The sequence below is a fragment of the Aythya ferina genome (assembly GCF_964211825.1).
Source record: "Aythya ferina genome assembly, chromosome: 3".
In the NCBI taxonomy this organism is placed as follows: Eukaryota; Metazoa; Chordata; class Aves; order Anseriformes; family Anatidae; genus Aythya; species Aythya ferina.
Genome location: NC_140298.1, coordinates 88,045,322 through 88,058,049, shown reverse-complemented (window position 1 = coordinate 88,058,049; position 12,728 = coordinate 88,045,322). Strand labels below are relative to the sequence as shown.

At 35.7% G+C, this 12,728-nt stretch overlaps 1 protein-coding gene and 1 long non-coding RNA gene across 41 annotated transcripts in view; one reads left to right on the top strand and one right to left on the bottom strand.

Annotated features, from left to right (window-relative positions):
• RIMS1 (regulating synaptic membrane exocytosis 1) overlaps positions 1 to 12,728 on the top strand; it is a 312,275-nt gene that overhangs the window by 223,634 nt on the left and 75,913 nt on the right. For 17 of the 40 annotated variants that reach the window (XR_014691617.1, XM_084514967.1, XM_084514968.1 and 14 more), the window contains one exon: positions 4,857 to 4,886. The exons of 21 other annotated variants lie outside the window; for them this stretch is intronic. Coding sequence is in view for 17 of the 19 variants with exons in the window: in XM_084514967.1 (XP_084371093.1) it covers positions 4,857 to 4,886 (30 nt within the window). In the remaining 2 variants the exon portion in view is untranslated. Of the gene's footprint in view, positions 1 to 3,696; positions 4,542 to 4,856; positions 4,887 to 12,728 lie in introns of those variants that run through there. 2 more of the 40 variants (XR_014691618.1, XM_084514960.1) reach the window with 2 other exon arrangements.
• Positions 4,695 to 7,493, bottom strand: LOC311434647. The gene is made up of 2 exons (XR_014691619.1): positions 7,130 to 7,493; positions 4,695 to 5,616 (listed from the first exon to the last, which is right to left on the bottom strand). It is a non-coding gene; the product is annotated as an uncharacterized lncRNA (long non-coding RNA).

Here is a 12,728-nt window from a genome sequence, read left to right as displayed (position 1 = left end):
ACAGGTCATCAGCTTTTTCATTCATAAGAATAAACTGCTCAGACAATGAGTGCTGCTCTTTTTTGAAAAAGACCGTGTAGACCTAGTGGCTGTAGATGATGTTCTTTTCAAATATCAAATAGGTATAAATATTGCTGTTTCCTTTTCTAGCAACATGCTGCACACAGAGTATGAGCTATTATGGTAAAATTAAATTAGTTTTAATTCCACAGTGGGTAATATGTGTACATTCAGGTTTACTTCTGTCTTTAAAAACCCTGTTTTCTCATTGAATACAAGCAACAACTGAGATTGCCATATACTGCACATTTTTCTTCTATGTAGAAATGAAAGTAATGCTTCTGCTGACGATGTGTTGTAGTGCCTTATAGAACTGTTGACAGACATCTTTCGTAAATAGATAATGCTACTGACCATGACCTTTTTATCATGTTAGATTACCATACATTTTTGTATGAGGTACAACAGCTTGCATTAACATACAATCAGCTTGCATTAATTTTATTGGCTTGAGTTGTGATGGCATACTACACTTTCAAATAATGTGTTCTTGTTTTATACATGTGGTTATTCTGAATGATCAATAATTTAGTACAATAGGTTTCATTCTTTATTTTATTATTATTTAAACTTCACATTTAAGTCTTCTCATTACATTTCATAGTTAACTAAGGACTTTCTGGATTATAAACTAGTTACAAACTGCATTTCCATTTTTTATTTCTACATATGAGTAGTTTGGGAGCTCTTTAGGGAAATGTAATGAGAGCTGAATTTCAAACTTCTTTCATGTTTCTTCTGCAGTTCCAGAACTTGGTACAATATATCATGATGAATCAGCTTTTAATTTATGTTGGCTTTACTGTGGGTACTCCTGTTATTTTTCAGCTGTTCTTGGTAACTAGTGCATTGAGAATAAAATGCTAGTTTATGTTTTGTTAAAGATGTTGGAAATGAAAGTAGAACTTGACATAAAAATTAGCAGAGATGTGTTGTATGCAGAAGAGCAAAGAAAAAGTGAACTTTAAACAGAAGGTTGGTTTAGAAACTTGTCAATGCCGTGAATATTTGTAAAGTAATGCTGTTTCACTGAACTCTTATTTACATTTGTGGTTCACATGCTTGCGTCTTATGTAGAAAATGAACAAGTAGGATATGACATATCATTTACTTTGTTGTTATTTATCATACTGCCTATGTCAATATGGCCATATTACTGCACATGGAATTGAAGGCTAAAGAGATTTTCCTCTCTAATTAGTATTCTGGTTTTGTCTGACTGGCTTGTCCATTTGAAAGGAAGGTTTTCTAATTTTACCCATGTTTAACACTTTAGTACTTCCCTTCTCAGCTTGAACAAAGTTAAAAGATTTTATAAAATAATTTTAAAATGCTTCGGAAAGTATCTTCTGAAATAAGAATAGCAGTGTGTATAAACTTCAAGCTGCTGCAGGAAAGTAAATTCCGCTTTAAAAACATAATATTTGCTCTGGTTTACAGTATCAAATTTTGATGGCACTTTCACCTTTTCAATCCCTATCAAATGAGTTAAATGGAGTGGCTAGAAGTTATTTTATGCTAATGTAGGATTGAATCCAAATATATCTGTCTGTGAAAGAGTCTCACTAACTATACTTGGAACTGAATTGTGACTTAATGACTCAAATTCACAGTCACTACAGGTATACATGATGCCAAAATTTATTGCAACCCACAAATGTTATAGGAAGAAGCATTTCAAAATTTTTTGCATTTTCTTAATTTAAACTATTTACTGCTGGTCAGTATTGACATCCTGTGTTTCAAGGAAATCTGGTATGATATAAGGTATAATTTGTGTAGTAAATTGTGTAGTTTCCTTTTCTTTTTCCTTCTTCCTTTTTCCTTTTTCCTTCTTCCTTTTCCTCCTTTTTTCCTTTTCCTTCTTTTTTCTATTTACATAGTCAAGAGGCATAGAGGAATCCAGTAATCTTATTACTCTTTGAAACTATCATTTTGGAAAAAAATGAGAGTTAACGAAGAAGCAAGAGAGTGGTTGTGGTTTTTTGTCAAAAGGAAGTGTGATTTTTTGTTTTCTATCTTAAGTGATAATATCCATGCCAATGAGGCTTCTTCTAGGACTGACACTGAATCTTAAGCATTCTTTTTTTTTTTTTTTCATTATAAAGTTTAGAATGAAACGGTTTCATTGTTTCTATCAAATAACGTTATCTTAATTATCCCTTGGTTTGAGTATCATAAAAAGTCAACTTGTGACTTGTTTCAGTAGGTCCCTGTCAGTAGTTCCACTGTATAAAAGACCACATAGAAGAAAATCTTACAGAAGAAACAGAAATAATGGTATCAATTCTGTTAGAGATAAGTACGACTGATCAGGAGCAGAGAAAAATCTTAAGTAGAGAAAAAAGTCCAGTCTAAGGATTATCTTTTCATTAAAACCTCAAAATAGCATAATTACACACACTCACAAAAACAAATAAACCAATAACAACAACAAACTCAAGCTTCTTAGTGGTTCTAAAGGCTGCTGACTAGTTTGGAAAAAATTAAAAACATGCTAGGTACTTTCAGTTGGAATGGTTCTAGCTAACTAATATTTTTAGCAGCTTCAGTATATACAGACTCTTTAAAGCAGTTACAGTTACAGGAGTCTATGCTCCTGTGGTTTTTGGACTACATGATTTTTATTTTAATCCCAATGATGTTCAAGGAATGTATGACTATATGTGTTTCCTTTGCAACCCTGTCAGCAGTAATTCCCAGAGTACAAAACACAGTGGGATGTTATTGCAACTAAAGGTCTTGTGATTCTTGAATATGAAGGTTAGTTTGGTGTAGGTGTGTCTCTGTGTGTTTTCTAAAAGTCACAATTCAGTAGTCATTACCTTAACTTGTGCTACTTAACAAGCATTATTTATTTCTATGCTTTATCTTGCAATTTCATAAAATGACCTAATAATGAAGATATTTTGGTTCAGTGACTAAAGCAGTGAAAATCTAAGTTATAAGGGCAATGCTGTGCTCTCCATGTCATCTTGTGCCAAACTGTAAGAGATTTGCATCAGTGTTTCTTATTTGCATCATATTTGAGTGGAACTGTGCAAGTCACTTAAGAAAGTTGTGGGGCGGGAATTCTGCGTTGACTTTATTTTTTGGCTGTTTATACAACAACATTGTTGCATGGTTTTTAAATGATACCTTTATACAAAGCATATTTCTGTGATATATGTACTAGTCCATTCTCTGTCATAGCACCAATCAAAGCTCACAGTAATTTTCACTTGGATAGGGTGGGCCTCTACACTTCTGTGTAACGGTTAATCATGAATAATGCCTGAAGCTCTATAGCATTTTTCTGCACTACAGTAGATGTTACTAGGGATAATATTCAGAAATATTACATGTGAAGAAGAACAGACATTCTATGTGCTATTGAAGTCTATGAACCAACAAGCTAAATGTGTGATGATGGTTTGTAGTATAAAAATGAGCTAACTCAAGCAAAGCAGGTCTTTCTCCCTGTGTATTCTTCTATTTGACTCTTCACAGCATGGTTTCATTTTTTTAGCCTCAACAGTGTGGTTTCATGTTTCAGAAATCATTTAATGACAGTAAGGATTGTGATAAAAAGCAGCCTATTTACATAAAAAGAGTATCTGTAAACATAACTGAACCAGTGTGTTTGTATGTTTTCAGTGACACCTGTTTACAGCAACAGGCCTTACGCAGTGACCTTTAGAAAAATGAAGCTGTGACCAGCACTAAGTGTTGCTGTATGTTGGCCCATGTCAGAAAAAGCTGCGTAACCCTTGTACATAGCCTGTATGCAGGTTGAAGTGCATGCATGTGTGTGTGCTGCTGTTTCATGAAGGAAAGCTGCACTGAAGTCTCTATTGGTAATGAATGGGGATTATTGGTAATGAAGGGGGATTACTTTTATAAAGTGCATATGCATAATATGTATATAAATATATGTACAAATCTTCAGTGGTAGTTACAACGTACAGGAGTTAAATGTTTTCATGTCCAGTGTTCCTTTTAACAATAAAAGAATCAGAATTTCATATGGAAAATCAGTGTGTTGTGAAATAATGGATTAGAGTTGCAAATATCTTTTTATATTTAATTAAGATCTTTAAATATAACTAGAGAAAACTATTCAATGTATATGTACTTGATCATTGAAATGTCATTGCAGTGAGAGTCTGGCTTGAATAATGGTATAAGATCAAACCCTTGCAGTTAAAACCATTTTTTAGATCCATCATTGAATGACAAAAGAAAAAGATTTAGCTTTTAGTCTTTTAGTATTGTTTGTTTTGTCTTCATATTTCTTGTTTTATTTTGAAATTCTTAGGTGGCACTGCATATTTTGAGGCAGCTTGTGGAATCTTTACCCTCATAGAAGACTTTTCTCTTAGCATTGCTAACTCTTGAAAATTAATTCAAGCCTCATAATCTTTTATGCTATCAGTTAACAGAAAATAAATTTGTCACACTCAGTATTACAGAAAAGTCTTCAAAATCTAGAAGTGGTTCAGGAGTTAGAATGATACTTAAAGCAATGTTAAGATTTTATGTCATTTGTAACATTTGTAATACTGCTTTAGTGGAATATTTAAAGAGTCCACAATCTGAATCTCAGTAACTTCATTGTTCCTGTTAATTTTAAAGAAAAAGTCATAGGCTTTATTTGTCATAGTTTATCATTTTAATTTTCTACATTACTTTTACATATGTTGGAGTACTGCCTACTGTACATGCCATTGTCACATGTAACACATTTCTTTATCTAACTTTAAATTTGCTGATTTCTTTTTCTGTTCCCATCATTCCGTGCATTTAATTCATTGAAGAACAAGAGAATTTTAACTCTTCCACAAAAGGTAAATATTTATGTGATTTTTTACAAATGTTTGGCAACTGTTTATACTGGCTTTTCTCTTAATATATTCCATGTCAGTATATAGTATTTAGTTAACAGTATTTAACAGGTGAAAAGGATGTTTCTTAAGTTTCTATATGCTATCTGTTATCCCTCTTTAGAATCTGAAAGTCATTTCTTTTGTGATTTCTGATTTTCCCATAGAAATGTGATATGCTAGGCTTACCAGATGTAGTCATAGCACTTCACATGGCTCAGAAGCTGCATGATTGATTTAAAGTTCATCAGCACAACAGCTGGTTCTAATACAATTGTGATGATGCAGCCATAGCTCTTTGCATCTGTGAAGGATGTTTCATAGGTCGGGGCTTAGGAACAGTTGAAGGTGTTGATGGCCAGAAACTGTCCTTCCTATGCAGAGACATTCTGAAGACAAGTTAGTTCAACATGAGCTGTATTGTATTTGCATGACAAGCCCTTGACACTCAGAAAGCTGGGGGTGTTGTAGGGCAGGTTTCTGTGGGCAGGCAGACAACCTGCATGGGCATAGCTTTGACCTCTTATGAATTTCCCCTAGCACGTGCTGGTATCAGTGAGTCAGTGAGCGCTAACAAGGCTATGCCATGCAGTGAGAAATACAGCCTGTCACATCCCCACCAAGGCATGTTGCAGAGAGGTTCCATTTTTATTTTTTTTCCAAAAGTAGGAGTCATCTCAAAGTCAGAATGAACCTCGGAGAGAAAAAAGAACAATTTAATCAATTTTCATGTTAACAGCACAATACTGCAATAACACTGATACATCAGATTAACCTTTGCTAAATTCTAGCTGAGTCCTTCAGATTTGGGGAAATTCTGATCTCAATACAGTCTTTGGTGGGCCAAAGACAAATTATGTGTTCAACTTGAAACAGAATATCTACTACAACTTTTTTACATTGTGAAAGGATGAATCCCATTCATGTGTTCATACTTCCTTAGGTAAAATACAGCAGCTGTTTTACTAGTTATGAATTCTAACATCCAAGACAGTACTGGGGAATATGTTTTCACAATAACGTAAAAAATAAAGTGAAAAAGAAATAGTGTTTAAGTTAAGTAAAATCAATTGCAGATTATGTTGCAGTGTTAAGTATTTACTATGAAATGTCTTAAGAAAGTCCTAAGAATGGTTAATTTTGTAATTTATTTCTGTTATTTTTCATTTCTTAAGTGTCTGTATTTCTTTCAAACAGAACAATACAAATTGATTATGTCAGTTTATTATTTGTGATTCTTCAAGTTCACAAACCTTGCTCTGTGATTTGGACCGCAGTGGATGTTTTGTTGTTTAAAACAATTGATTTTATACAGAGAAACTAGAACATGCCCGTAAGAGGTTTGTGAAAGCTCAGGTTTCCAAAGGATTTGGATGGATTTGGCCCAAGTTTTGGCAGTGTGTAGAAGGTAGTGGGATCTCTGGGCACCTGGGTTCCTCTGGCTCACAGGAGCATAGGGCTGAATGCAGACGCAGCCCAAAGGCAGAAAAAAGTTGGGCAGATGAGTTGCTGGGGAAGTGGAGTGGTGTCAGTTCTGGGGGACCATGCACAACCTGAAGTTACATTAGTAGCCCCCGTCACCTCTGACTCTCCCCAGCACAGTATAAGAGATACAAAGAAGGGAAAGTTGGTGAGTGGGAGATGGAGGATTACAGGATGTTATATGGCAAAAGACATAGTTATTGAAGGAATGAGTATACTACAAATATGAACACACCCCTGCACACAAGCTTACAGAAGCCACAATACTTTCTAGTCAGGTAGAGGGACAAGAGCTGCTGCAGGACATCTCCCTCCCTATCTACAATGTGTAGCTGATACATGCTTTTTAAACTCATATATGTAGAGAAGTGGTAACAAGTTCTATATCTTAAAAACAAATTGATTTTTCAGTGTTACTAACCTTACATTTCAAAACATCCATCTGCTCATGATTTCAAAATTGGTTTGTTTTTTTTTGTTTGTTTGTTTGTTTTCTTTTCATTTGTTCTTAATTTTCCAGCTTATCTTTCTGTGGATTTTTAAAGTCCTGAAAATTATTACAGGGTTACTTCTTATGTGCATAATATTGCAAAATTCAGCCTGAAGGCTGAGAAGAAATAACTCAGAGATTCTCTGTTATTTCTGAAATGCTTCATCCTAATCCACCACCAGCGTCTGTTCCCTCTCTTCTATGAGCGCTCCCTTCCCCTCTTCCCTTCCCTTACCTGCTGTGCTGGGGAATTCTCCCATCCAAGTCCTACGGCTGCTTTATTCCCTTTCCTTTGCTCTGGATATTGCCTCTGCCATTTCTTCTCCAGCTTTTACCTTTCACTGTCTCAGTCCAGATACTGCATTTTTTCCCCAGGTTTCCAAACATAGAACATCTAAGCAGCACAATGAGGGCAGCACTCCTGACTTTTCAGTGTGGAAAGGCATATAGGCCTCTGCACTGCATTGTAGCTGTTTGTCACGGTTCAACTTTTCATCTTAGTGTGAAGAATATGTAGACTGAGAGAGAAGAACAGGTTGGATCTCTGTTGGCTTCTGGGATAAGTGCAGTTCTCTGTTGCTCTGCCAAAATGTGCTGTGCACAAATGGAGAGAAAACCACATGGGGGTAGAGTAGCAATCTCTGTTGCTAATTGGCAGATCTGTACCTTAATAGTCCTGGCAATAAGCAATATATTCCTCTGGCTGCTGCCAGCAATCCAGTATTTGTTGTAGTGCTCTTGGATGTCCTGAACCTCAGCTTCTTGAAAGAGCTAGTGAAATACATTAAAAAAAATAATCCTGGGCATTTAGAGATATGATGGGAGTTAACAGTGCTCTTAGAAAGCTATCACAAAATAGTTTTTACAAGATAAGTTTTCATTTCAACTTACTTTTCAGTGACTGCTTTTGTATAAGCAAATCTGTCAGATTTTTAGACTGTTTCACTTAAAGTTTGATTCATAAAGAAAGCTGGCAAGGGTTACAGCCATCTTAACTGCTGATGTCAATTTTTTCTTATTTTTTTAGCTTACTCCAACAATTAATAGTGCAGGTGGATGCCCCATCCCTTGAAGTGTTCAAGGCCAGACTGGATGGGGCTTTGAGCAGCCTGGTCTAGTGGAAGGTATCCCTGCCCATGGCAGTGGGGTTGGAACTAGGTGGCCTTTAAAGTCCCTTCCAAGCCAAACCATTCTGTGATTCTATGACTTGGAGGATTCTGTGTTTGTTGCAGCTGTTACCATTACAAGAACTGGTATAGCCAGTGCTAAGACACCCGTGGGTTTTCTGTAGTCCTAAAAAGACCAATGTGGTTATCAGCTTTAATCACAGACCAGGTTAAGTCACCTGTGGTTTTGGCATTAAGCCCATATTTGGGTTTAAGCAAGAATGACCTTTTAGAAAGGTATTTTCACATAATCACTGCAAGCAATGAAAATTTGTTCCTGTGCTTAGCCACTTTTTTTTTTTTTTTTTTTTTTTAAACATGTCATATTACTTATTTGACTTTAACTTCTTCCTAACTACTGGACATTATTGAACCCGTGTCTGTTCAACTGAAGAGCCTTCTACTCTTAGAAATCTTCCCACGCGTAAATAATTACAGCCCCCACCAAGTCGCATATCTGCTTTCTTTTTAGTAATTTCCTAAATCTCTTTCTGCAAGACTGTATTCTGGACTTTATATAATTCTCATGACTTCTTCCTTAATCTTCTTCAACAATGGTATGCTTGGAATTACAGTCTTCCTAAAATACCTGAATCTATTGATCTAAGTTGCATATCTTCCAGTTTCCATGTTTTCTTTTCAATGTCCTAAAATTCCCTTTCTCTTTAAGGTATTTAAGAATTTGGTCTTCTTTTTGTAGCCCCAAAGAGGTGAGAAAGTTTTTCTTCATGTTACCTTGCCAATATTTCCCTCCTCTCTTGCATTCTTACTTGCTGGAAAGCAGCAGGTCTCCACTTCCAAAATAGTGACATTTTGCTGGAGGTGCATGTGTAGCACAGGCTGCAGTTCAGTGTTGGGTGGAAGATGATTTTCCTTAGAATCTGGTGACGGTCAAGAATCCAAGATGGTTACATGGCTACACAGGAGGTAGTTCCAGTGCTAAAATAATCATAATCCCTTTTTTCAAATATATGAGCAAGTTCTTTTGAAATATTATTTATTGTGAAGATTCAAAGTTTTTCAAGTTCTGCAGAATTAGGTAGTGTTTGATAATCATTGTAATGTGAAAGAGATGGATATCTAAACATGTAAACTTGCAAATTAAAGACTAGAGAGCTATAAAAGACAAGCTCCATGTGAGTTCAGTATTGCTGCCTGTGGTACAGTCCTTATTTAAAGGAACCCATGTTTCATACATTAAGTGATCAGTTTAGTAGATGGACACTTACAGCATTATGTCATTTAAGAAATTATGCACATAATATATAGCTTAGTCCTTCTTTCAAACCTTATAGAGGGGATTTAAAAACTCCCCTTCTTACTTCAGTTTCTTTTGCACTGCTCACTACTGCTAATGCAGCTTTGGTAGTGCTCACTGACTTTCATAAAACTGCTCTTAGTCTGGTTTTGGTACCAGTGTAGGTTGAAGTTATTTTAAAGTCAAATTTTGTGCATTGTTAAATTCACATTCTTTGGATGGCAGAAGTATGCCATATGCGGCATTCTATCTATCTACTAGTTTGGTAAAATATTTAAAAAAAAAAAAAAAAAAAAGAGAAAAAAATAATAAACTTTTTTTTTTTTTTTTTAATCTGCCATAACACATTTTTAGTATAGTATATTGCTTATGGTTCTGCTATTTTGTACATATATTACATAAGGTAGCATATATTCTGAATGGTTAGTATTCTAGCTAGGTCTAACCTATCATTGGTTGAACACCCGATAGGGGTTTAAATATATACTAGTTCTCTGAGGACACAGATAGAGATGAGGGATGTCAACTAGTTGATGCTATCAGATGTAACTCTATAAACCTTACTGTAGTCCCGACATATTAAAAGGAGTATGACTGTAGTATATTGGAGAGGGACTCTTTATCAGGAACTTCATTGATAGGACAAAGAGTAATGGTTTTAAAGTAAAGTGGTTTTAAACTAAATGTTTTTAAAATAAAAGGTAGATATAGATTTAGAAAGAGGGTAGATTTACATTAGATATAAGGAAGAAAGTTTTACTCCGAGGTTCATGAGGCAATGGCACAGGTTGCCCAGAGAAGCTGTGGATGCCCCTTCCCTGGAAGTGTTCAAGGCCAGGTTGGACGGGGCTTTGAGCAAGCAGGTGGTGTCCCTGCCCACAGCAGGGAGGTTGGAAGTAGGTGATCTTTAAGGTCGCTTCCAACCCAAGCCATTCTATGACATAAATTCTTAGTAAACAGATAATATCTTGGAAAAAATAAGAGATGGCTATCTCCTTTAAAATTAATACATAGATTTTCTCTGAGGGTAGTTTGCAGGCTGAAAACAAGAATTGTAGTTGTTTATTTCTTACCTTCTGTTAGTAACATTGTATGGATTTGCATATTTTAGACAGACAAAAGAGAATGTGTAATTTATAAGCTTTTAGTAAAAAGAGGAAATCCCTTTCCCTATGATGGAAATATGTACCAGGAACTGTTTTTAATGTTAATGAAATCTTGTATTATCACAAGAAATACATGCAGAATTTTTGTGAGATTGTAAGTAAAGACAAACAAACAAACAAAAAAGCCCTCTTCATTAAATTGGTTTTTTTTCCTCATACCATTATCACCTCAACAAAGATTTGAAATCTAGACGTTAGCTGTACTTCCAGCATGTGACATAGAATCCATCAAGACATGTCATGAATTACACTACAGGGTGCACAGTAGACAGGATCTTGCTTTGAATCCCATTCACAGAGGAAGGCAGATGGGACTTAGCAGTGAGTTGAATAATAAATTAAGTGATAACTAAGGGAACTTCTTTTTGTTTGATGGAAAACTATTCAGAACTATACTGGGCAGTTAATTCTTGGTAGCTTGCTGGGTTGACCCCAGCCAGCAATTAAGCACCCGCAGTCTATTTGCTCCCAGCCTCCTCTACAGCTGAATGGAATTGCTGGAACAACAAAAGTGTGTAAAAACTTGTGGGCTGAGTTATAGACAGTTTAATAAATGAAAGAAAAAAAAAATAAAAAGGAAAAAAGCAAACTGCCAAGTGATGCAAAAGCTGTTGCTCACCACCTCCCAAGAGCAGACTAATGCCTAGCCCATCTCCAAGGAATGGCTACCTTGGAAAGACAGTATTGTTGCTGACCATGATGTCAAACGGCATGGTCATTTAACTGCCTTTGGTCAGTTGGGGTCAGCTGTCCCCTCCTGGTTGCTTCCACCCCCAGCCTAGTCACTGAGGGACAGGATGAGAAACAGAGAAGCTTTTGAAGCTGTGAAAGCACTGCACAATAATAGTTAAAATACTGGAGTGACACAAATGTGAAACACAGCACTGTATGGGGCTGCTGTTAAGAAATTTACCCCCATCCCAGCCAGACCAAGTACTCTTGGCATTACAGGAATCAGAATGGTTTCTAAATATATTAATGGGATTGAAGAATACTATTTTGATTCCATTTGTATGTCTGTCTTTTCTCTCCTGCATGGCTTGATTGTTTATGTACATAATTGTTGTACAAGCTTCACAAGGTGTACATAAGAAAGCCCCCTAAACTCCTTTGCTCTAAACTTGCACCTCTTATTTAAGCAGTCCACTTCATGATCTTTCTGTTTTCAATACTTTTACTGATTGATCTCAGATTTGCATCAACAGCTGTTAAAGCAACGAGGGTGATACCTCTTCAAAGGGTGACTTCTGACACCAAAAACAGTGATGTGTTGACACAACTGACATTGATGGTAGCTGTACCACTAATTGGAGATGCCTGTGGTAAATCTCCATATTTAGAATTATATGGCCACTGCAAAATTTAGAGATTTGGGGATTACAGTGCTTCAATGTGTACTTACGGTGTAGTCCTACCTCTCAAGAGTTCAAGGAAAAACATTCTGTAAATACTGATGTTCTAAAAGAAAATAGATCCATATTTTTTCAGAGACAGATGAAGCTCTTGTAGTATTGTTTATGTCAAATTTTCATTACTTGTGGTAACCAGCTGTGTTCCAAGAAAGTACTGTGATTGTATGGTGACGTCACTTATGGTTGTTACAGCTTCTGCTCATGTGGTTTTGCTACTGTGTAAGATTTTTTTTCCTGCTTCCTGTAATTAGCATGTAAAGAGTAGACCAGTCTACTTTTCAGGCAGACAAAATTTTCCATCAGAACTAGGTATAGCATATGCTCAGATGTGCATGGTGAGCAAAGCTGAAAAGAACATAGTTATATTTTCTAGAGCAGACTTGCATTTCACCCAATTCCTTCCTTAGAAGTAAGTCTGAATGTTTTTTGCTAATGGCATGTTTTGCTCCATGCACAAAATTAAATTTATCTCTTAGAATATTTAGATTAGTTTTACAGTCCTCATCAATTTTCTCATGTTACTTTATATAATGATATCCAATAATGGAAAACAGAAGTGTGTGCTTAAGAATTTAAACACAAGTAAAATTAAGAATTACTAAGTCAAGGTTGACAATTTACTCACTCTTGACTGTAGTAGTTTTTTGTGCATACTCACTGGACTAGGGTCTCTTTAGATAATACAATATTCTTTTTCAGGTATTGTAAATAATACAGATTAACATTTTTCTGTATAAATTTTTTAGTATAGTGTATACAGTTAAAAGGGTGAAGCACCTAACAGTCACACAGTGAAAGGGTTATTTTTAGTGTAACCTGTGCACAATACACC